This window comes from Coturnix japonica, chromosome 1 (genome assembly GCF_001577835.2).
Source record: "Coturnix japonica isolate 7356 chromosome 1, Coturnix japonica 2.1, whole genome shotgun sequence".
Taxonomy (NCBI): domain Eukaryota; kingdom Metazoa; phylum Chordata; class Aves; order Galliformes; family Phasianidae; genus Coturnix; species Coturnix japonica.
The window spans coordinates 1,600,210-1,626,584 of NC_029516.1; the positions used below are offsets into that span (position 1 = coordinate 1,600,210).

The 26,375-nt window shown below is 45.0% G+C and overlaps 2 protein-coding genes across 2 annotated transcripts in view; one reads left to right on the forward strand and one right to left on the reverse strand.

Moving 5' to 3' along the window:
• The window catches only part of EXOC4 (exocyst complex component 4), a 365,546-nt gene that overhangs the window by 210,191 nt on the left and 128,980 nt on the right, over window positions 1-26,375 (reverse strand). The gene's annotated exons all lie outside the window — the stretch shown is intronic.
• On the forward strand, window positions 1,801-2,759 carry LOC107312906 (PHD finger protein 7-like). The gene is made up of 3 exons (XM_032448900.1): window positions 1,801-2,116; window positions 2,335-2,448; window positions 2,596-2,759. Exons 1-3 carry the CDS (start codon window positions 2,031-2,033, stop codon window positions 2,726-2,728), a joined length of 333 nt encoding a protein of 110 aa, XP_032304791.1. The 5' UTR covers window positions 1,801-2,030; the 3' UTR covers window positions 2,729-2,759.

Here is a 26,375-nt window from a genome sequence, read left to right on the forward strand (position 1 = left end):
GACAAAGATGATGGCACTGCAAGCACTCTCAACAAGTTTGCATACGACACCAAGCTGAGCGGTGCAATGGATACACTGGAGGGAAGGGAAAAAATGGGAAAGCATCCAGAGGGACCTGGACAGGCTTGAAAAGTGGGCCCAGGAGAACCTAATGAGGTTCAACAAGGTCAATTGAAATGAAGGGTATCAGCTGTGCTGGATCAAGTGTTTGAAGAGGAACAGAAACATCAGTCTTGATCTCGATGGATTTTTTTGTTGTTTGTTTCACTTGGAAACGTGTTTCTTTATTGAGTGGTACATTTTATGACTTAGCCTCATCTGAGATAATAGTGGCCACAGCTTTGACAGAAAGAGGGGCTATCAACACAGTATGTTGGGAGGAAATCCTTTCCAAGGTTGCCCAGAGAAGCTGTGGGGCTGCACCATCTTGCCTGGGAGCCAGGGGCCCGCGCCCACAGCTGCCATGGGGCGGTGACCGTGATGTCACAGTGGGTGTCAGGGAGCGGCCATTGTGACGTGATGCTTGGAGCAGAGCTAGAGGCTGCCGGGCTCAGGCCGAGCACCAGTGCGGTTTGGTGAGGTGAAGTGAGAGCAGTGACTCTTGCAGTGCTCGCTGTTATCGCATATCATGGCTGATAGAAAGAGAAAGGCCTCCAGCTCGGAGGAACCAGGTGAGGCCACAACATCCCTGTGCACAGCTCCCAATACTGGGCAGAGGGGTGCTGGGGCTCTGCCTGCGGCTGAGAGCTGAGAGGGGAGGAAGGGGCAGGCAGGAGCTCCCAGACAGGCACACATTGGCGTGTGGCTGCCTTGGGTGGGCCTGCCACGGCCCCTTCCCCTCCACCAACTCCAGCCAGCACGGCAGGCACAGAGCAGCAGTGAGGGTCTGACTGGGGACACCTGGCCCCACCAGGTGCTCACTGCTGCTCACATTTGATTTCTCCTCTGCAGAGTGTGTGCTGTGTGGCCGGGCAGAATGTGACCCGGACATCGTCGGCCACATGATTGGTGACTATTTCATTTCTGTCCATGAATTCTGCATGGTGAGTTCCCCCAGCTGATCCTGACCGCTTCCTGACAGGATGCTCCCTTCCTTCCTGGCCTCATGAGACCCTGCTCTTTTCTCTCCTCCAGGCTTTTGCCCACGTCGTTTTGGAAGAAACACCCCCTGATGAGGAAGACATGGGCATTGACTTTGCTCCCCTCATGTGCAAGGTCAAGCAGGCAAACCACAAGGTGAGCACCTGACCACAGCAGGCACAATTGTGCCAGGAGGGGCTCTCACACCAGCATGGTCTTGACCCAAAGAGAGCAATCGCAGCCCTTCCAACCACCTCCAACGCTAATCCTGCCCTGTATGCCAGGCTGCTTTGTAGAGCGTGTCCCAGCAGCGTCCACACCTGTGCCCTGCCCACAGCTGTGAGGCTGGCCATGCAGGCCCTGAGCCTGCCGCTGATGGGGCTCTTGTGATCTTTACAGCAATGCTTTGTTTGCGGTGAGAGGGGGGCTGCCATCACATGCGCAGAGAGCGGCTGTACACGCAGCTTCCATCTGCCCTGCGCTGAGGACGGGCAATGCATCACCCAATACTTTGGAGAGCACAGGTAAGGGCTGTCAGCAGCAGCCAAGCCATGGAGGAACCCACAAGGTCACCTGCCAGCCAGCCACGGCCAAGGCCTGGGGGTGCATTCCTGCCCCTCTGCCCTCCTCACAGCACTTCTCAGCGTGCCCATCCCTTCCATCTTCCCCCAGGTCCTTCTGTTGGGAGCACCGTCCTCGACAGACACCTGTCAGAGCTCCACCTGAAGGCACCAACTGCCTCATGTGCCTGGAGCCTGTGGGGGACACTGTGTCCTACCACACCATGGTGTGTCCAGCGTGCAGACACACCTGGTTCCACCGGGGCTGCATCCAGGTAGGAGCCCTCCCCTCACCCTGCACACACGTTGCCTGCCCAGCAGCACCAGGCACCGCTCACGCTCACTCTGCTTCTTGCGCTTCTCCTGCAGAAACAGGCTTTGAATGCTGGCATGGACTGCTTCCGGTGCCCTGCCTGTAGAGACAACACTGTCTTCTGCACCGAAATGTCCACCATGGGGATCCACGTCCCAGACAGGTTGGTGTCCTTCTGCCAATTCATCCAGATGATAAGGCGTGAATGCTGGGCCGGCCCAGTGAGTGTCTCGGCAGGCCTGACCCTTGGCTGTCACAGGAGCACGTGCCTCAGCTTCGTGGAGAAGCTGGAAATGCCGTTGGGGTGGATGAGATGGGATGACCTTGGGTCTCACGCTGGGGATGCTGGGGACTCATCACATTCCCTCCATTCTCTTGTAGAAGACCCTCATGGGAGGACAATGGTGAATACGAAGGACTTCGACAGAGGCACCGGAACTGCGATGCCTTCAAGTGCCTTTGCCCTAGAGGCAGACGGCAGGCAGCTACAAGGGGGTGAGTTACCACAGCAGCTCTCTGAGGCTCTGCGAGGGATCTCGCAGGCTGGGGGAGCAAGGACTGAGCACCAGAGATGTGCTGTGCCCGGCACTCCCTGCCTTGGCTCACTTGGTCCTCACGACCACAACCTCTTTCCTTCCCCAGGCCCTGGCAGTTGATGCTGTGCAGCTCCTGTGCTGCTGAGGGGACCCACAGACGCTGCTCCCACTTGAGCAATACAACAGCCAAGTGGGAGTGCGACAGCTGTGCTGGCCTGGGAACCGGTAAGAGGCAATGAGTTGCGTGGCACCGCGTTGGGACCAGGCAGGACCTGGCAGCATGCACTCGGGGCAGCTTTGACAGATTCTGTCTGCCCCAGGGGGGATGGCAGCCTGTCCCTACCCGGGGATACAGCTTTCTCCTGCTGACCTTCCCACCTTCCCTTTCAGGCTCCAGCACCATGTCGGAGCTCCCAGGGCCCAGCACTGCCAGCCAGGAGGGCTCGGGGCCATCCCACACCCACCAGGAAGCAGGGGACAGGAGTTCTGGCCCCACTAGCCAGGCAGCAGCAGGGCCATCACACAGTTCCCTGAGCTACTCACAGCCATCCACTACACGGGGCACATCAAGAGCCTCCAGAGCAGCCACTGCCGCTGCACGCAGAACGCGTCCCAGGCAGTGGGGAACGAGCCGGACACGAAGCCGCTCCCCACTGCAAGGTCGGGCCCCAGGTTCCCAGAGCCCGACTAGAAGACCTCAAGGCAGCAGGCGCACATCATCTCCAGCTGCTCAGAGAAGATCCCGCAGCACCACCAGAGCGGTGACAAGGAGGTCCTCGACGGTTTCCCTGCCATCAGACACCATGGAACGGCCCAGGCAGCCACGGGAGGCCCGCAGGAGAAGCCGTTCCTCAGCGGCACATCGAGCCCCAAATGCCCACAGCTGGCACTGAGGAGGCTGCAGGAGTCACTTCCAACAGCGGGGGCTATCCCGGGAATGAAGTCACTCCTGGATCCAACAAAGACAGTATCTTTCCTCCCACCCAGCGCAGTCAGCCTGAAAAAAGATGGCATAGAAGCTGTTCCAATAGCAGGGATATCCTGCGCTTGAAGTCACTTTTGAGTCCTATGTTGAAAACATCATCACCCCCTCCTTCCCCCCCCTCCCCCCATCCCAGTCAGACACCCCAAAAACTATGACATCAAACCATCCATGTGCCAGCACAATGTGCTGGCTCTAATCCCAACTGTCCAACAAAATAAACCCAACCCCCCCACCCATATTTCTTTGTCTGCTGTTTCTTCTTTGCTTGTGCTCAGCTGGGCAAACTTAGGCACTGGGATCACAGGGTTTTCTCCTCCTCAGCACATTCCTAGTGAACAGAATGGGAACAACCAGCGTGGCACACCAGAAGGCTGTGACGTGGCCATTGCTGCAGACAGACAATTAGCAGAGTCCGTGGCACCTGGTCACCCTGGAGAAGAGCCATCACTTGACAGGCTGTTGGTCCTCCATAGCACCAAGGTGCAGCCACAGTTCCCATGCTGCAGGGAGCTGTTGCAGAAAGGAACGTGCTGACTCACACACAAAGCATGTATGTCCATGCAGTGGTTCAGGTCTCAGGCTGTGGGAGTGCCTGGCACTGTCACTGCTCTCAAGTGAAAGAGAGATCCCGCCTGGTTGCTCTGTGAACAAGAGGAGGATCTGCTCAGAATGGTGGCGGAGCTAAAGGAGGAATGGTTGGGGATTATCTGGGATTGCGAGGGACACAGGTTGGTGGAGAAACACTCTGCCATCCTTACAGGAAAGGCACCAGGAGACGCTTCTCAGGGCGAACCCATTCCTCAGGGGCACATCCAGCCCCAAATATGCACAGCTGGCACTGAGGAGGCTGTAGGAGTCAGTCTAACAGTGGGGGCTGTGTCTTGTAGATTAAATACCAATGACACCCTGGGGTGTAATTAAAAGAGTTTGGCTAGCAGGGTGAAAGAAGTTTTACGTACACTGTTACAGGTAAACTGCTATAGCAGCAGAGCTGGACTCCCTTCCAACCCAATGTGACTCACCAACTGTTTGCAGCTGTTTGTTTTCCAAATGTTTTCCAAAATAGCTGTCCTGGACTTCTTTTCCACTTCCTATTATTATTTATTATTTTAATAAAGATAACATTACCAGTCCTTTGACTGAAAACAAATCTGGTATGTGGAGACAAGGCAAAACTTATCCAGCTTAATTATTCACCACCGTTCTGCCTTTACATATTTACAACAGCAACAGAACAGCCTTATCCCTCATCTGTGCGTACACTAGTGTGAATTAATTCATTTTCCAGCAATATGCAGAATGATCCCTGCTAATAACATGGGTTTTCCCCAAGGGAACTGCAATGGCTTGTCCATGCCAGTGCACAAAATGCAAAAAACCAACTCCCAGCTCCTGCAGGGATTATCAGATTGCTCGGAGTATGACCTGTCAGGCAGCATTTTTCAACCTGTTCATCCATAATCTCTTTTAGATGGGTTTCCCCACCTCCTTATGCTTCACGCTTTGTTTTGCCTGAAATTCAATCAAAGATGAATTAGGTTTTAGAAAACGACCAACACTGTGGCTATTAAGTCACTGGAAATTGTAGACCCCTGTGTTAATTTTGCTATAGCTTTCACTTCTTGCATTTTAATGCAAAATTGCTTCCCTCTGGAGACCGCCACCGATATTGGCATGAAATCGCAAGGGGCTCAATGTGAACTCCAGCACCAATAAAAATGAGGTAACTCAACCCGAGCACACATTAGGAATTTCAGGAAAACAGCCGGAACTTTAATCACAATTCTCTCAAATACAGCCTGGGATTTAGAAATGCTGTTATTCCTGGATATGACCCTAATATAGTGCTTAATCAAAGCTACTGCTAGCGCAAGAAATAACCCGGTGACTTTAATAAAAAACAATTTCACAGGAGTCAGTGTGTCAGGATCACACCATACCTAATATAACAAGCTCTAGAAAGGAGAATGACCGGGCTTTGCTGCATGTTTCTGTACATTTCTAAAGATGTGGCACTGAAGATTTCTCCTAAATTTTGACCAGTTAACTCCTATTGGCTCTGCTTTCTAAATTACCATCTTTATTTGTTGTTACTGTTGTGCAGCACTGGTAAGAAAAGCACAGGAGGTGCATGTTTTAAAAAGCCATTCAAACAGCCGTCATTTCCCTGTTCTAAAAGGCCTTCATCAGCAACTACAGCCTTTCCTTCACTGATAGCACCCTGATGCACTGAGTGCCAAGTCTAATGGCTGCAATTTGGCATCAAAGTGGCAAAGGAATGGGCACAAACCCAAGTTGTTCCCATGTCAAGGTGTGCACTCCCTAAGAGTGGAAGCTTCTTCTTGCAGCAATGAGAAGCCCGGAAAACAGTATTTTCAAGCTGTGTTCTATCATCTGTCACTGCAGTCCGGAAATCCAAGATTCTCTCTTTAAAAATAGATATAAGACATTCTGCATCTGAAAGGAGTGAAGGAGTACTGAGTTCAGAGGTCCCCCCTCTGCTGTGGTCTTAACCTTTCAGCTTCAAAGAGCCACAAAACTTACTTTGAAAACTACCGCTCATCAAGAAAAGAATCAGAGGCAGAAGAATCCTCATCTGATGGGGGACTGCTCAGACAGCACTTTCCCCCCTGTTTTTCCCCTACAAGGGCTACTTACAAGTGAGGAAAGCAGCCAGGCTCCAACACAGGAAGGGAGCTGTGTTATTCCGAGTGACACTCAGTAATACAAAGGTCCCACAACACAGGAGAAACTGCAGAACTAAATGATTTCCCACCTCCCCCAGAATTTTAAGATCTATATTACACTCCTACAGCAAGGTGCTGTGCTGCAGGGTGCAGAGAAAGAAGTTACCTGTTGGCACCAAGGAGTGGGCAAGCACAGGTCCTCTGTGGGTTCTGCACCCCAAAAGCTAATGGCAAGCCCAGCTGTTCAACAGAACACTGCTGGGCAATTCCAATGACAGTCTATGCTCCAATCCATGGCCTTTGGTATAAATCAATGCACTGACATCAGCTAAAAATTGCTTGCTCTTCAAGGAGGAACTTCCATCCTTTTCCAAGAATCACAGGACCATTAAGGTTGGAAAAGACCTCTGGGATCATCCAGTCCAAGCACTTACCTACCACCAATAGTGCCAACTAAATCATGTCCCTAAGAACTACATCTACACATTTCTTGAGTGCCAATAGAAGTGCTGACTCCACCACTTCATGGTAGCCTGTCTAATGGCAGCCTAATGCCTAAACACTCTGAGAAGAAATTCTTCCTAATACCCACACCATGCAATAGCTGGTTAAACCAATGGCTTCACCTGTAGAATAGAATTACAATGGGGACTTTGGCTGCAGAGGTTAATACCTGCTAAGATCCCTAACTGGCAGAAATGTGAGAATAGCTGTAATGCTGTAAACTCTGCCAGAAGACTGGTGCCCATTACTAGAATGCAATGTGACATGCCCCTCACGGGATCAATGCAGATGAAGGTGCAAAGGTACCTACTCTCTTCTGCTGCAAAAGAAAAATGACAAAGCCCTTCAATGCTGGGCTGCTATGCTACCACTTAACTCAAAGACTGCAGAGGAGAATGGTGGAGAGAAGCAGCTGAAGTCAGAAAAATATCATACAAACATCCATTATTCTAAAAATAATTGGATCCTGAACAAGATTGTCACGGCTGCTACTTCTGTCGTATGCACCACACCCTAAGCCAGACCTCTGAGTAACCCACTGCTATTTTTACACCTTTCTTTGCCAGGTAACATCCTTTCCTAATAACGGTTTTAAATGTTCCCGTGTTCAATGGACTACTGCTTTATACTACACATTTAAGCACTGCAGCGTACCCTCCTTTTCCAGCCATCCTGTTGAACTAATTCAAACTATTGCCAGCTTTACCTACAAGAAAAGATGCTCCAAGCTTCAAGGAGACAGCTACAGTTTCACCGGGGGAGGAAATGCACAAAGCACAAAGAAGCTATTCTAACAATGAGAGAAATGTCAAGAAATAGAAATGTCAAATCCCTTAGGGTGGATTAAAAAAACCCAACTCCAGTTCATCTCCAAGCAGTGTATTTTGTAATGAAATTACGCTCCATAGCCATCCCCTGGGGGAAACCTGCTCCAACTAATCAGGCTGTTGTTTTTAAAGTTCAAAACAAATGCAAGAAGGGCTATACAACACTCATGCCCTTGCTGCCAAGAGCTCCGTTCATTAACTCTTCACATGCATAAGATTCTTTCACCACCAGGAACCACAAAAAGCTTCTGTGTGTCAATACTGAAATAGTTCAAGATATTGAATGCTCTCATTGACGCTTACCACTTTGGGCATCTTTGCTCTGTCTTTTAAAACAGACTTTCAAAGCTCCCCAACAGCAAATCAAAAGGCTCTTCCACCCTTCTTCAATCCTCCAAAAGCCTTTGCAATGCCGTCATTTCTCATAATGTCCGCCACATTCTTGGCAGGGACAGCTCATGATTCTGCCAAAATCTCTTTTTTTTTCAATCATTATTTTTTTAAAACAGACTTATCCTAGAATCACAGAATGGCTTGGGTTGGAAGGGGGCTTAAAGCTCATCTGGTTTCAATTCCCTGCTATGGGCAAGGCTGCCACTCAGCAGATGAGGCTGCCAGGGGTTATCCAACAACAACTCCAGGGACACGGCACCGTAGAAGAAATGGTCACTGATTTACAGCAGCAGAACTCAGGTTGCTTCCCATCCTTTGAAATGCTTAAATATCAACAGCGATCACCTGTGTTGAGAATACAATCAGCTAGGTGGCATTACAATCCCTTATAATTGGTTCAACTTCATCATCTTGAAGGTCTTTTCCACCTCAGATGACGCCATACTTCATTTCAAGCTCTGTTACACGCCTTCAGCACAGCTACAAAGCAAGTGAAGCACTCGTGGCTTCTTCTGCAGCTTCAGTACCACAGAATAACAACAGCAATTTTTACACTGATGCAATTTTGTCTCTTCCCAGCTCTTCCTGGTATACATGAATTGAATTGAACAAAATAGATACACTAAATGAAATCGAGTACAGAATCTTTGGGTATCACTGTTTCGCACCATCCATCACACACATTATAAGCCCAGATGCTATAATAAGTCAAAATAGTTTTAATAACAGTAAGCACTTGGAACTTCTCACTAGACAGGTTCTATGTACAAAATGTCCTAGTCTTCAGTCACCTCTTGTGACTGTGAGCACAGTGTCAGTTATTTCTATGTTATGTTTAGCTCCACGCAAAGTAACAGCCAAAAGGCTTGTATCCATTCAGTTAATTGCTTACCCTGAACAGTTTCATTACTTGTGTTCGTATAAATGAGATGTACGCTCTTCTCCTTACCGATAATTAAAAAGAAACACCAGATTTCTTCTGCCTTGTTATCCTTGTAGAATTCCTCTCCATTAGCAAAGCCAGTTGTAAGGGCTGGATGAATAATTCTAGGGCAACCATTCATAATGCTTTACTGCTCTAAGATTTGCACACTCCTCTTCAGGACTGTTCACTAACTGGAGATATTTACTAGCTGCCTGCAACCTGACTATTTAGGTACCACTTAAACCTTCACTTTCTTTAATTTAAAGCCAGCAGGAAGCTGTAGTCTAAGCTGGCAACACCGAATTGTGCTCAATGCAATGAAGCTGAAAAAGGTTGAAGAAATCACTGGGATGGAACAAATGTGGAGCCAATGGTGTCGTCTTCAACAGTGGAGCCTCCGCACCCTGAAAACCAAAAGGCAATTCCTTCTCCACATCCACTCCCCCTCCACTCCTCCCTGCATTTAAATAAAACTGTTTATGGCTGTTTGGAGACCTAAAAACCCAAGTATCACTCCATCATTAATATTTTAATTGAAGACATGAATATTCATGGACCTTTTGCTTCTTTAGAGGACAAGATACGATAATTAAATAATTCTAATATGTAAATGTGTTCCTGTCATGACACCTTGCCTTCATCTACATTACAAAACCAAGGCATTTTTAGCTCTTTCATTATTTATGTAATTCAGATTCTTTTAGCATGTTTTTTTTCTTCCCTCCTTCCAGACTGACAAGAGTTATTGAACACAGACCACACTTTCTGAGTAACAGCAGTAATTATCGACTATTTCTTCTCGACTTTGCCCATTTTGGAGGATTTTCATGTCGTTGTTTTTTAGTCTGACATCTCCTGTTTCCAAGTTAATTTCAACAGTATCTCTAAAATCTGATATCTGCCACAAGCCCAGGAGAACAGCGGCAAGCACAGAGTTATTAAAGATTTCATCATTTTTCAGACTTCAAGAATGCTCCGGTAACAACAAAAATGTATTGGTTTCTACAAGAGACAACAGCAGCAGCCTCTTCCTACAGTAAAGATCACATTTCTTTCATTTGCAGCTAAAACTGACCAAAGCAAACAGGGGCTGATTCTGGAAAACATTCCCTGTAACTGCTTTGAAAGTCCCCCATTTAAATACAAACTGAATTAAAAAATGAAGCGTGTCAAATGAGGACAAAAAACTAGAAGGGATTTCCAGGGTCATTAAGTTTCTCCTTAAGCAACTGAGCCCCATCTCCCACATCTGCCCCTCTGTAACCATCATAAGCACAAACACCAGACCTTCGCTGCGCAGAGCTCAGTCCCCTACTTCTTAGAAACCTTCTTCCAGTCCCTGGATTAAATCTATTTTTGGCTGGTTTACACCTCTCTGTAGCAACACCATTTTCTGTTTATTAGCAAGTAGTTCTTCACCCCCACTTAAGGAACCTCATGCCTTTGGTAAACAACTGCATCACCTTACTGACTACTTTGCCTGTATGAAATGGTCTTTTTTCCCCCACCTCCAACAGAAGCAGCCAGAAACTGCACCCGCTGTTTCAGAATCTCAGGGACTTGTACAGTGACATTAATGCCTTCCAATCTCTGCCTGAGTTGCATTTGCCTATTTTTTTTTTCCCTTCCCTGAGCAGCATTACTTCAGCATCTCAAAGTCACTCTGTAATCAACTGGTGGTATAATCACCACTTATCCTCCATCATTGATTAGCTTCTAATTTATAGCTGAAATTTCTCAAACCCCATGTGTGTGTACCCTGCATTTCATCCCACTGAAGTCATCCTCTTCCTACGACTCTGGTTCCTAAGGTCACCCACCTTCTGCTGGGTATTTCATCATCATCACCATGATGGCCACCCCTATAGGAATGCAAGTCATTAAAATACATCCTAAGACAAACATAATGAGAAAGTCGACTCCTCAAGACCATTGAAGACATCAGGTAACAGACTGCCAATTAAATACAAATAGTATTTGAGAACAAACTTCAGTGCAGCTTCTACTGATTTTAGATAGTGTGCCCTTGTACAGAACCAGAGACTCCAAATGAGCCAGCAAGAAAAGGACAATTTGGAATGTCAGGTAGGAGCAGGCAGCTGCTTGCAGACAGAAAAGACACCCAAAATCACACTAGCTTTTATTTCCTCCCAGCTCCAAGCAGCACTCTGAGAACAGCAGAAAAGCACATTTGTTTACATCGCCCTTCGCTCACCTGACCATGGAATCACAGAATCCCAAAAGCTGAGAAAGACCCCCAAGATCATCCAGTCCAACCGTCCACCTATCACTGATAGTTCCCACTAAACCATGTCCCTTAACATGACCTTCCTGTGCAGAATTTGTTCTACATAAAACCACTTGACAGCCAATGAGATGGAACAGAGACCGCCAGAAATCCAAAGCACTCAACTTCTAACTACGGTTTGGTCCAACTTTAGTTGGACTTTTCTGGGCTGGGTTGAGCAACGTTGGCATCCTGCAAGGCAAAGCAGATGGGTACATTCTTTTCCTTTTTTTTTCTTTCATCTCCATCAAAATGAAACATAAAAGCAATTTTCAAGAGTAATTAATCTCTCCAATTATATTAGAAAACAGAGCAGTGCTGAAATAGTGTAGTCTTTGCTGGAAGTCTGACTTTATTGCAAAGCCATCAATCCCAGGACTGACTACCCACAATAGTAGATCAAATAATCTGGAGCAGCTACAGCAGGGTAGGAAAGAGCATCACAAGCACTTGAGGCACTCAAACCACAGAGGGTTTCCCAGCGATGTTCGGAGAGCTTTCAAATCTCCCGTGACACAAAGATGCTTAACACGGATACCATGGAAAGAGGCCAACAGCTGCTGTGTATTTGGTCTTCTTGCCAATGGCTGCGTGTGCTGCTGATGCTGGCACTCTCAGATGTTTCCTGGTGAGCTTCGTTGTGTCTGGTTTGGCATTCCTAATCGGTACTACAATAAAAGCTCCCTCCCACAGCGTGTCAAACGAGCACTGCTTACCCCACACGCACAGAGTTCGTTCGTTTGTTGTTTTTTTAATTCCAAAATGAGGATTTTTAATATATCACTTCTTTCCCTGAAGGTTTAATACCATCTTTCGATAATTCCACTGTATGCAGGAGACTGAGAGAAAGTGATGAAAACAGAGTAATTCAGTCTTCTAACAAAGGAACTTGCATAAAAGTGGGTTGTAACATGGCTGTGCTATGGTTAGATGTAGAGATGTCCAACAAAGCAAGCTGGAGCCCCAGGAAAGCAGCAGGATGGCCACAATCAGACCCTACTATTATCCAGATCATGCAGGAGCCAAGCAAAGGTCTGCCCACCCACCCCATCCATGCCAGCAAGGAGAACCTCAAGAGTAATCTTCATCCCCTAACAACAGAAAACATTCATGCTTTTGACAATTCTGATCATAAATGCTGCGAAGCACCAGGAAGAAAGGATTCTCCAAGTCCCAGCCTAGGACTTAATTTAGCATATTTAATTCTAGGCTGGTATCAACCAGATTTCACTCATGCAATTGTTGCTGATCTCAGTATCTGGGTCAGGACTGAGACAGTCATTTGAGAGCCACCTTTGCCATCTAGAGATCCTCACTTCCAAACCAGAGCTCCAAGGAAAAACAAAAGAAAGCAGCTGGGAGAAGCACAAAAGATGACATCCATCTGCCCCAATATCTTCCCACTAAAACAAGAAAACAAAATCAAGGTCTGAAAATTCCAAGTGAAGGAGAAGGAGGGGTGGCACTGGTAAATTCATCAAGGAAATTAAGTAAGGAACAGAGAAAAACAGCCATATGACTCTTAAAAACAGCAGAACACAGCAGCACACACACGGACCCTGAGTCAAAGGAAAGCGGTGCACACTGATGGAGATGCACGAGGCATCTCGAGCTCCAAATCCATCCACATCCCCCACTGAAAGGTGGTGGCAGACTTACCCATCCTCTGGCCTGCTCCCCTCGTGCATCTCAGTCCAACCATACTGAAACATTCCTCCAGATACATATATATATACGCACATACACACATCAGTTACCATTTTTCTGCAATTAATCCTAGCACACTACGCAACCATAACGAGATGTTGATTAATTTACTGATTTGATTTAAACGTATCCTAGTTGCGTCAATCTCCTCCCTCCAGATCTTCTGAACAACCTTCACTCCTTTAAATAAGGCTGGGGATGTAATTATTTCCTTTTCCTTTTCACATATGCAGATAGGACAATTATCCAGACATCCCTCAGAATGGCTTGCAACAGCAGGAAATTCACTGTAAGCCCGTTTGCCGCATGCACTGGCTGAATGTACAAATCTGATCACACGTGATAAGCCTGCTAAAGATATTACAGGGCTCCCTAGGTCACTGCAGAGAGAGACAAAAGCTGAGACAGCAAGGAAATTCTTGACTCAGAGGGTGGTGAGGCACTGGCAAAGCTGCCCAGAGAAGCTGAGGATGGTCCATCCCTGGAGCATCCCTTGAGACATTCTGGGTAGAGGTGCCATCCAGAGGAACAGAGTTTGGAGGGATGCACTGCTTGTTTCTCATTGGCTTTGTCACAGCCATATGTTGCCCCACTTGGATGATGATCAGAGGGCTGGAGAACCTCTCCTCTAAAGAAAGGTTGAGGGAATTGGGATTGTTTAGCCTGGAAAAGAGAAGGTTCCAGGGAGACCTCATTGTGGCCTCCCAGTACTTGAAGGGAGGTATAAACAGGAGGCGGAATGACTGACCGCATGGGTTGACAGTGATAGGACAAAAGGGAATGGTTTTAAATTGAGAAAAGGGAAGGTTCAGGTTAGATATTAGGAAGAAGTTTTTCATCCAGAGGGTGGAGATGCACTGGAGCAGGTTGCCCAAGGAGGCTGTGGATGCCCCATCCCTGGAGGCATTCAAGGCCAGGCTGGATGTGGCTCTGGGCAGCCTGGTCTGGTGGTTGGTGACCCTGCACACAGCAGGGGGGCTGAAAACAGATGATCATTGTGGTCCTTTTCAACCCAGGCCCTTCTATGATTCTCTGATATGATTCTACGAAAACATGAAGCACTGTGCAGTAGAATAGAACCAAACTCGCACCCAGCAGATCAGCCAAGCCATCCTCAACCCAAGTCTGCAGGCAATTTGTGGTCAGCAAAATCCACTCCCATAAACCAACTTACCCTGTCTGCAGCTGCTAAACTGAAATAAAGGGATACCATAAATAAATTGGCTGCTTTCCTGTCTTCTGGTTTGTTTTTTTCACTCCAGAGCTGTCACAGGGTTCTTAAATGATTGAAGACCATCGTTTAAAAAAAAACAACCCTGAAATTTAAGTGACCTAAATGCCATTTCTTTAAAGACAATATCTGCCAGCCCTCACAAAGACTACAGACCCTAATATTTCCGTTCTGGGCCATATGTGCCATTCTCAGGCAAAAATAAATTTGTTAACAAGTCTGCAAAAGCAGTTGGCACTCACTTATGCCAGTCTGTACGAACATCTTGAGACTTTCTTTAATAAGAAAAAAAAAGAAGAAGAAAAAAAAAACCCAAGAATGTTTCAGGAAAGTACAAACCCAGCAGAACATGCTTAGGATGCATGGGGAAAAAAATAGTAATTTAAAGAAATATTTTAAATTCTTCTGCTAATAGAGAAATGTTGGCAAAGTTTGTTGTCCGTAAACGTGGGGATCATCCAGAGGTCCTGAGCATTTTAAACATTCAGTGTGACCATCTGTCATTGACACAGTCACTGAACAGAAGGAGCAATTACTGCAGCCCTTCTCAGACATAATCTGTCAACCACATCCAGTTTGGCTGCCAAGAGAAATCACACTGAGGACTAGGAAAGCAGATTGCCCTTATGGGAAATGGAATGGGTCCACCTGAGCAGGTGAACTGTGGATGTGAAAGGGAGTGGGATCCCAAAACCTCACATCAGTCTCCTGTCACTCATCAGGTTGTGCATCATGTTTTTATATATAAAGGTGCCTGGATGCTCCATCTTGCTCTGTACAAGGAGGGAGAGAAAGCAGAGGATGCAGAATTAAAGCAACGGGGATGGGGGCAATAAGGGTTTGGTCAGCAGGAGAAGAGAAAACAGGTTGGTACTGTGAGTCACACAAGTTTGGTGCTGGTTTAGTGGCATGGAGGTGATGGGTTGGTGGTTGGACTAAATGTACCCAAAAATGAAGCCCTAATATCCATCAATACAGACAGATTAAAGACAGGTAGGACATGGAAGAAAAAACAGTTCCATAGTCAGAAGTGATTTCTGCCCACGCCATGCTTTCCTCAGCAGAAAATATTTCCATTTTGGCTATTTACATCTGCTTTACAGCAGAAATCAGGAAAGCATCCGTTGTTTTGGATTATGTTCTTATTGACATTGTTATTTGTCCATTTTAAAAGAAAGAGATGAATGGATGTAAGAATAAATGACTGAACAAACAAACACAACCCTCTGCTAGCTCTAGCATGGTCATGGCTTAAACCAGACAGAATAAGGGGAGAAAGAGAAAGAAAACAGTTTTGGAAAGGTGATGCTACCCACTGCTGCCCAGCAGTGACCAGACAGGACACGGCACTATATACTGTGTTATCATAGAACCACTGGATTTGGAAGGGACCCTTAAAGGCCACATAGTCCAACCCTCCTTCAACAAACAGGGATACCAGCTCCATCAGGTGCTCAGAGTCCCATCCAGCCTGACCTTGAATGACCATCCACCATCAACCAGAGCATACACCGTATCTCTGGGCAACCAGTTCCAGTGCTTTACTAGAATTATTAGTCTTGATTTCTTGTAATCCTGTACCAATTCCCAATAAAGGTCCTGCCAAAGATCTACGTCCTCATCAATCATTATTGTGTGTAATAGCAAATCCTGCTCTGAATGAACCATCTGCATGGCAGTAAGAAGATGAAGTCACTGTAAAGTCTTAGAAATCAAGTCCTGGGGAACAAAGGACCTGAATCTGAAAGAAGCCAAGTCACTCCAGTAACCAAGTTCCTTTAAAAATAATAATAAAAACATATATTCGATGGACCTGATAGATATAATGAAGTATACAGTAATTAAGGAAATCACCAGGGTGGAGATAATGGAAAACAGTAATGTGAATGTGCAGTGGTTAATGAACTACAGAAGAAAAATAATTACTTATGGAGGAAGAACTTCTGGTCTGCAAGTAGGTTACTAATAAAATTCCATAAGGATGAGCTCCTGGACTCCTCTTACCTATTCTTTAATCACAGCGTCACAAAAGTTAATGTGCAAAAATAGTTGCTGAGGAAACCAGAATGGAAGCTATTACCAACACACAGGAGAATATCATAATGCACACCTTGAGCATGAAAGAAACATAATCTAATTTGATGCTACATATTTTAGTGTGGGAGGGAACACTGTTGGTATTAAAGGAACTGGTAAAACATCATCTGGAATACCAATCTGAAACAAAGGGACAGCAGAACAGAAAGGGAAAGGCAGTTTGTTGCCAGGATGGTCTGTACATCTTAAAATCACAGAATGGCCTGGGTTAAAAGGACCACAATGATCATCCAGTTTCAACCCCCTGCTATGTGCAGGGTCGCCAACCACCAGACCAGGCTGCCCAGAGCCACATCCAGCCTGGCCCTGAATGCCTGCAGGGATGGGGCATCCACAACCTCCTTGGGCAACCTGTTCCAGTGCGTCACCACCCTCTGGGGGATCTTACAAGAAAGAAAATGAAGTTTGGTTAACTGAAAAAAATGATCAGGAAGCGATAGTGGGTAACTCAGCAGCCCATGCCCCAACACTGCATTCTTCCCTTTGGAGATGGTCAGCAGATACACCGCGTAGGCTCTACTCGATCCCATTTCTGCAGAGCTTCCCTACCACACTCCAAACTATTATTCTTTGACAACTATTATGATATGTCAGTTATGAATATCAGCTATCAAAATATTGTCAGCAGCTTGGCAAATACTAAATAGAAGAAAAATGCTTTTTAATTAAGTCATTAAAAACAGTTTTCTGCAGTAGCTCCGTCTAGGAGTCTAGATGTTGATCAAACATTAGTGTGCTCATCACCACATAATGACAGAACCACACAGGATCCCTATAGAGTTGATAACAGAAGCATAATTTAAGACAAGCACAGATGGGTACAGAGGAGAAAGGACAACTCAGCTGCAGAGCACCATAGCTGGGGGGCTTAGAACAACACAGGTCTACCCATTTCCAATGACTTCTTTGGAGCACCTGATACATCTTCTAAATTGGCCCATTTATTACAGAATCGACTTTAAAACAACTTTCAAACTCTTTTTTCTTTCTTCCTTTTTTCCCAAAGAGACTTGCATTTTCTCACTGCTAATCTGCCTTACGGAACTTGGATTCGAACTGAAAAGTACATCAGTAAATTGGCATCCCCCCACTGAGAGAGATAAGAGCTTCAGACACTAAATAAAGACGCTGAAACACTGACAGGTATTTCTGAAAGCTCTTTTGAAAATTCCTTTATAAACAGTATTTATTTGGCTAAACTATCTGATCAGAGCAGCACTTCTGCAATATGAGTGTTTGCAAAGTGCTTCGGTTCTTCAGATAAAAGGCACTGTGGAGCTATTAGTATCATTTGGAGAACTACCTTCCACGAACGTGTCAAAGTCATTTGTCCCCAGCGAGGTCTCATTTCATGGCAAGCTGGGCTTATTTTGAAATCTTTATTCTCGAGTTCTCCAAGTACACAAATCCCACGTGGAAACAAAAAAAAAACAACACATTAGGTTGGGAGAGTGTCTCTAAAGCACCAGGAAACCTTCGCAACGTCTTTGCAACAGAGAATAGGATGCCATTAAGTGCCTCTTGTGCAGCCTGCTGACAGCCGGGCTAATAGTTTATTGGTAGCACAGTTACACAAACAATTCCCTCCCCCTTGGTGTGCAATCGTCCGCCTGCTCTTTGTTACCCTGGTATTTACAGCTTTGCAAACAGCTTCCAGCAGGTTGTGTTTCTCCCACCGTTCAGCTCAGCATTTCAACTCTTAAAGAGTTAACGCGTCTTCGCCAAATAATATCTCTGCAGGTGTCAGCTCCTTGGAAGCAGATAGGTCCAAAGGGCAGACACATCCTTATAATGAGAGAAAGATTACGAGGGGGAAAGAAAAGGAGCCAGCATGAGGCATAAGGAGTGCTTTGATGAATGATATAGCCCAGCATTAATGAGATCTGGTAATTTTACATTTCCAGAAAGCTGTGGTCGTTAGGACTACGAGGATCATCATTTTATTCTGCGGGAACAGAGGAAAGTTTAGGACAAAAGGCGGCTTATCAAGAAACCAGTCTCCTCCTTTGAGTTAACACAGTTGTCATTTGCAATGTTTCCCATCCCCTCCAGTACCCACATTTGTTTAGCTGCGGTTACTGCTGTCCTCAGCACATCAAATACATGGTACCTAATCCACATCCAAACACACTGTGCCTCTTTTAACACAAATAAAGTGCCTTGGCTGGAGAACTGTGTCACCCACCGTGATTACTGCCATGAGCCCATCTCTTTCCCAAAACAAAAGCCTATCATTCCATTCAAACATTCCTTTCAAGGCACAAGAGGAAACATCTCCATCTTTTTTCCCCCCTCAAATCTTACTGAAATTCCATTTGCAGTTCTGTAACTTACTTCCATGTAAATCACAGCAAAAACACATTCACACTCACTGAGGATGAAATCAGGCACATCCACGTCAATACAAATTTAAAGCCACATATAAGTTCTGATGATGCTTTCACTATTTTTCAGCAGCAAACCTGCTCCATGGTTACAAAGTGGTGTGATAAACCATCTCCCATTAACCTGAACCAACCCAAACCACTCAGAAATTGTTTGTTTTTAACCTGCGTAACTTCAGTAGTATCCAAAGTAGTTAACCAAGGCATTGTCCCTTATGTGGCTTTGCCAGTGTGCCAAAACCTAATTCTCTCCATAGATGCCAGAGTGAATGAAGATGGGAAAAAGCACAGGACAAGCGTCGAGATAAAATCTAGTTCACCAAGCTGTGCCCCATGAACAACACATTGTCCCAGAGCAAAGTAGGGCCCGTGGGACATAGAATCATTAAGGCTGGAAAAGACCACTAAGACACTCTGGTTCAACCCTACCATGCCCACTGACCACATCCCTCAGTGCCACATCTCCATGGCTCCTGAACACCTCCAGGGCAGTGACTCCACCACTTCGCTGGGCAGCCTGTGCCAATGCCTCACCACTCTTCCCAAGAAGAACTTTTTCCCCATATCCAACCTTAACCTCCCCTAGGACATCACTGGGGCATCCTTGGAGGGCCTATTCCAGGCAGCATAAGCCATCAGTGAAAGGTGTCAGGTTCAAGCTCTTGAATTCCACTCCCTTCCATGCTTAATCTCAGTGAGATATAGCAGTATGTAACAAACCTGTCTGACCATTTTCCATTTCCAGAGTTCTCCCCCATTTCCCAGATATACACTTTCCCTCCATTCAAGAAATTCCAATGCAGCTCACACTCCATCTTCCCCAGCGTGACACTACAACATGATCATTGTATTAAACCTTAATTGATCACAGAAAACTCAATGCCATACCAAACCTCGATGCTTTTTTCCTGCCCTCATTTGCTTCCAATGTAAGATTCATTCTGAAAGATCCACCTTTTTTTTATGAATTTAAATCAGCTTGAATAAATCTGAGTGTTTTGATTGACACAAAGCCTTCTGAGATGGCTCTGCTTCCTCACTAGTGCTATTCCTACTCATAAATATTTATACAGAGTTTTTAGCTTAAAAAAACAACAACTAATTCCAACTATTCATACCTACTTTAGTTGATGCTTCCTTGCACCTTTATAAACATGACTTTGAACTAGCTTTTGCTTAACGTGTTTGCTTTCCACTGCAAACAGATAACGTGCTGACATGGAACAGGAATCCTCCCCATCTCCAGGCATCTCCTGACTCTTAAAAGGGATCTGCTCTGCTCACAGGTCTCACCCTCCCAGACTGTGTAGCTAAGAAACAAATAATACATTAAAAACATTCAAACAAAACACAGCACAAGCAGACACTACCAGGAACTAAATCAGGTTGTTGGGGTTTTTTTCTCTCCCCTCTCCTCTCTCACCGTATTTGAGATTCCACTTTGGCACAACTACTGCTCTGCTACCCCCCCCCACGCCATCCAAAACCTGATTACTTCAGAAGGATTGAGACAGTATGGTTTCCACCTCTTGCTGGCTGGCACAGCTCCTATCCCTTCTTTCACACCTCTCAATTTGGTACTTTCGGAGTTCAGCCAGACTTCAGGAAGCTGCAACATCTGATCACCTGCTCTGGTGCACCATTCCTTTTCTCTGTGTTCTTCTCCCTCCCCCTTTTTCTTTTCCTCTCCAGCATCTGTTCCACCATCCTCCTTAAAAAAGGTTAAACCAAACCACTTGATTTCCTACACATACTGATACTTTACCATTTTTGCTAAAAGCTTCCATCTTCTCCCAGTGCTGGGAGCGTTTGCAGTTGGTAAATTTCTACATACTTCAGTAGACATTCATACTCTCCTCTTCAGGCTGCTCTTCCACATAATTTTTATTCTCTTGACTTTATCTCGATCTTTCTTCCCTTTCACACCTATTCCATAATCCTGGGCTTCATCACTACAACAGCCACATCACAGCATTTCCTTATTTACCTTCCCATTAAAAGTCATCTACAAAGAAAACTCAAATAATTCTATTTCTTCTCCCTTTTTTATTGTTTTACTTCTCTTTGTTTTCATCCACCTACTCTGCCACGTTTCAGAATCTTCCAGCTTTGAAGCTGGAAGTTGAACTAACCTGCCAGCTGCCCTACTACCACCGCTGACTGTGGGTAATCCAAACACCCCAAAAAGAAGCACGAAAACAGAGCAGTTTCTTTGGAGATCACAGCAAGTCACAGTGACCCAGTGGATGAAGAGGTCACTCTTCAGTCCCACCTCATCTACCACTTAGATCAGCCATCTCCCAGCACTTTGGACTTACTAATCCAATGCCTTCGAGTCGCGTTCTCCACTGAAGTAGTGCCAACTTCCCCTCGGGTGAGGTTTATCTGCTCCAGCCCATATCATCACCTGCCGTTTCCAAAGAAAAAGCACCAGCTGTTCTCCATCCCTCCTACACACAGCTTAATCCTTCCTGGCAGAAGAACAAGCTGGTAGTAAAACGGGTCATTAGCGGGTTTCAACTGGAAACGAAAGAGCAGCTTCTGCCCATTGGGAGCAGTGAGAACCTGCATTTCCCTTCCAGTTGCATTGTGAGGCCAAACGTCCCTGCCTGAGCCTGACTGGAGCTGGAGAAGTTTATGGACTGAACTGAAAGATTTTCTTTGCATGACAAAGGTGGGAGCTGGATTTGGTGAGGCAAGCAGTCCTCCCATTACAGCTTCCTTAATTGAAAACATCCATCTCTAAGAAAGAGGCCAGTTAACAATATCTTATACAGCAATATGCTACGTGACATTTATAATATGCCATACAATTATATTGCAGTCCCTGAAATGCACAGAAGTTGGTTCTAGTTTTAAAAGAATAAATATTTTGGCATAAGAATGCCACTCATTTTACCAGATGTTCCATCAGATGTTATTAAGATTCTTAGTTCGCTTTTGTTAAACACATAAATATTTTGCATGCTCCCCGTGCAGCTTTTCCTCTCATCCTACCCATTCTAAAACCATTAATGCTAATAGTTACAACTGCATCTTGCTAAATTTTCTAATTCAGGTTTTTCAGAATTCAGGACAGATTATGTGATGTTAACTATGTCAACATATCTAGAACTTATACAATATAAATCATAGAAGGGCCTGGGTTGAAAAGGACCACAATGATCATCCAGTTTCAACCCCCTCCACCATATGCAGGGTCACCAAACACCAGACCAGGCTGCCCAGAGCCACGTCCAGCCTGGCCTTGAATGCCTCCAGGGATGGGGCATCCACAGCCTCTTAATAGGTAGCGATGGATGGTTTGTAGAGTGGATCTTTCAGTAAAGAAAAGGGAAGAGACAAAATTCTTTCAGCTCATTTTTCTTCTTTCTGACATGCAAATTTAAGTGTGGTCTTGGTGCTTCTTCACTCCTTGTAGTCACATGAAAACAATCTAAAGAATGAGTTCAGCTGTAGTAGAGATGGCAGAGTTAGCCGAAAGCAGGAAGGTGCAAGGTAAAGATGTATGGGGGTTGGAACTAGATGATCACTGTGGTCCTTTGCAACCCAGGCCATTCTCTGATTCTGTGATTCCGACATTAAAAAAAAAACAGAAAAGTAAATATATTCAATATACCAAGTTCTAAAACACCTTTCCACCCCCCCACCATCCCTACAACCAGCTGGAACCCATTGATACCCAATGGTAAGAAGTGCCTATAAAAGGATGCTCTTTCAGATAAGCCCTCTTCCCTTTAGGAGGACTCCTTGAAAGGGATGTCTATGTGCATATGTGTGTTATTATTTACTTTTTAGCATGTCAAGACAACAAAAAAGCAACAACAACAAAAAATCCAAAACAAATGACAGCAGGAAACCATAGGAAAAAGGAAATAAGATACTAAGTAAAAGAAACAAAAAAAAATCTCCCAACCCTACAATCAGAGCCAGCTGTATGCCAATTAAACTCAACAGTTTACAGATGTTCATGGGAGAATACTCATTCACAATTTAACTAAATTAATCCGCTTTCTTAAAAACTCTTGGGACTTGGTGCACAAAGCTTACTTCTCTTCAGGGCTCTCAAAACAAAGTTTACAGCCCCTTTTGCTCTAAAACAGATGCCAGGAAAATGAGATCAAACCGAATGCTTAACCCCTTCCACACCAATACCTCTGGGACTGCCTCTTCTTCTTCTGTTCCAGAGCTTTGAGAAGTTCAGCTGAAACTCCAGAACTCATCCCTGCTGTTCACATCCATCTCAACCAATCCTGCTTCCAGAAGAACAACACACCTCGCTAATGACTCTATGATTAAATTTAATTAGGAAGGTATTTGGTTAGGGCACAGGGGGGGCAGCAAACAAGGGAAAAAAAGGAAGAAACAGGAAAAGAAAAAAAAAAAGAAAAAAAAAAAAAGATTTCAATAATTTGTATTAAAAAACACCTATTAAGGGGTGTAAGAACTAATAGGAAGACACAAAGCTCCTTTCAGTCTGGACTCCTGATGCAGTTAGGCCAACACGAGAACAAGGACACCCCATGACTTTCACTTCTCCAATAACACTCTTATTCTTTTCCAGGGATTCCTACTGATAGAACTGCATGACTTACCTGTGTTTCACTTTTTTCCCCCCTCCCTCTTACTGCTCTTATGGAAGTACGACAAGTGAGACCAATGTTCTTTCACATTTAAAAAGACAGAATGTTAGAAACAAATATTACACGATAGATCTTTTTTTTTTTCCCACGTGATTTCTAGGTATTAACTAATCAGTGTTCACAATCAGTGAGGTCTTGAAAGCCGTTAGTATCATTATCTTCTCACAGACAAGGAAATTAAGGCTCAGGATACTCCAGCAGTTCCTCCCACAGGACATTCAGACAAGGCAGACGTGAAAGGTCAGCCACTGCCATCCCCATGCCTACTCCAGCAAACACCATCAAGACTTAAATACCAAAGCAGTCTATGTTCAACTTGCTTTACCCTGTGCTGTCTAATCAGGGAAGACTACTCAAAGCTGATGTCCCTTAGACCTCAGAATATTCCTCACGCAGCAGGTTTTGTTTGCCTGATGTTTTATGTGGCCAGAGCTTTTTTCTTCCCCTATAAATCCATGTGACATTTGCAAAAGGCTTGCCTGAAAAAAAAAGAAAACCCACCAACATTGAACCTGTGAGCATCCAATGCAGCACAAACAACACCTGCAGCTTGGAGAAAACACTGACACAGAGACAACAGGAAGATTGAGCTCCTACAGGTTCAGGACCACGAAATATCCCAAGTTGACAGGGACCCACAAGGATCATCAAGTCCAACTCCCATCTCCACACAGAACCACCCAAAAATCAAACCCTGTGTCTGAGAGCATTGTCCAAATGCTCTTTGAACTCCAGCAGCTTGGGGCCATGCCCACTGCCCTGGTGAGCCTGTTCCATGCCCACTGCCCTTTGGAGAAAAAGCCTTCTCCTTACATGTTGGTCAGTTGCAGTGCTAAGAGTCCCCAGGAAACCCCTGTCCTTCAAAGAACACCAGCATGAAGTCTCTATTCACATTATACCTTTGGAAATCAAGAGATGATCACGTGGCTGGAGCATCTCTCCTATGAAGAGCAATCGGGTGCTGGAATGGGCTGCCCAGGGAGGTGATGCTCATCCTGGAGGTGTTCAAGGAATGTTCAGCTGTAGTACTCAGGGACATGGTTTGGTGGAGAAACATTGCTGGTAGGTGGATGGATGGACTGGATGATCTTGAAGGTCTTTTCCGACCTTGGTGATCCTAAGCTATCCAATTCTCAAGAAGCAAAGGTTAATTACTGTGTAATAGAATCATAGAATCATTTTAGTTTGGAAGAGACTTAAAGGTCATCTGGTCCAACTCTACTGCAGGGAACAGGGGCACCTACAGCTAGACTGAATTGCTCAGAGCCAGGACCAGCCTGACCCACAATGTCTGCAGGGACATCTCTGTGCAATCTGTTCCAGTTTACATTGTCTCTTAAGCTCTCCCCACATTCCCTACAGCCACAATCCATGAATCTTTATGCAATCTCAACAATGTTGTCCCAGAAACTGCCACCAAATATGGGTCGTTTGAAACTCTGTGACTCATCCGTGGACAGTAACTTCTAACCACTGCACAGAATGACCAAATTTTGCCTCTTTTTTTTCCCATACAGTTTATCTTTTCTGCATAGCTGCTGATGCACGTTTTTCCCCCATGAACTGCATTAGTCTTTGCACCTACCATTTACTTCTCCCAAATTTGGCTGATATCAATCACGTTAACGGAAGGAGCAGACAGCACAATCAAAGAACTCATTTCCTTCATGATAGGACTCATTTCCTATAAAATCAAGCTAAAACCATAATAGAGCTGCTATCAATTGAATTTTAAATCTATTTTCATCTCTTGGTAAGATAGCATTCATTCCACTCTCTTCTAAAAAGATGGGGTTATTTCTTCCCAAATCAAGAGGATATTGAAGAAATTATCATTGATATACTAGTGATCAAATACCTGAAAGCACAACCGCAATCAAGATATCATTTCCTACCTTCCATCACTCATCCTCCATGCAGCAGAAAATCATCAGTCCAGCAATGCTCTGAGGGGGATGCGCCTCTCAGAAATGAGTATACAGTAAACTTCGTGTTGATGAAAGGAGAGCATTTGAGAACACGAAGTAACAAAAGGGAAAGAACTTGTATTTGCATTCCCTCAGCTCCCACTACAAGAGAGCATCCCTCTGGTTGCTGGCATGACAGATTCACATCGCTCCTCTTCAGACCCCCTGTAAGAATTTATGGTGCTGTACTACATGGAAAAGATACAAACCAGCCAAATCAGTTAGTTTTGCTTACCCCCTCCCACATCCTTAGGGATCTAAATTCCATGTAAGATGCATAAGTCACCCATAAAATCTCAGCAAACCTTCCCCATCTTTTCTGTGGCAACAGGAGGGTGAAGAGACACCCATCACTTGATATCTCTGTTGATGGCTTACGGCCATAGAAATGATAAAAATCCATTAGAAATGCCTCAAAGATAATAATTTGACTCATTGGTACAATGAGTCTCAGGGATTTCAAGTTTTAACTTGCTTGGGTTTTGTTTCCTTTGTTCCTTTTTCTCATCAGTCACATTGATGTAAAGCCCAAATTCCACACGAGAAACCTTAAAGGGGCTCTTAAACATGGACAGAGCTAAATGTTGCTCACCAAGCCCATAACCCTGGTTTAATAGTAAAACATCACAACAAATAAAACAAACTCAATGGGCAGATCTTACATGAGGAGTGGTGACCAAACGATGACTACAGAGAGATTTCCCTCTGCCCCAAAGAATGCACTGGGGGGCACATCTATGGAGGGTACACAGGAAGGCTCCAACCAACTGGACTGCATGAACTCCATGGAGGTTTGAAGAAGTTTAACTCAAAATAGAGGAAACTTTCTGAGCACTGAATTGCTGTGGACAACTATAGCAGGAAGCTGCCTTCATGTCTGTAGCACATGCTTTCAAACGCACATTGAGCTTAAATATCTGAATGTGAGGATCTCAGAAGTGTCAGATTGCAAAAGTCCCATTAGGACTAATATAGGAACAACGCATATAGAGTGGGCCCTTTTCCCTGCAAGCTGTTTAAATTACTTGCTGTAAACATCAAGAATAACGAAAAAAAGAATCTAAATTATTTCTATGTTAATCCTCACAGGCCTTGATCCCATCAATAATTAGGCATACGGACCCATGATTAGTCAAAACGACTTCCATACATTCAGTGACACTTAACGTTTTTACAGTATGTGGACATATGGCAATATTAAGAGATGAAAATCTGTCAATATTTTCTGATATACAAGCTTGTCTCCGAT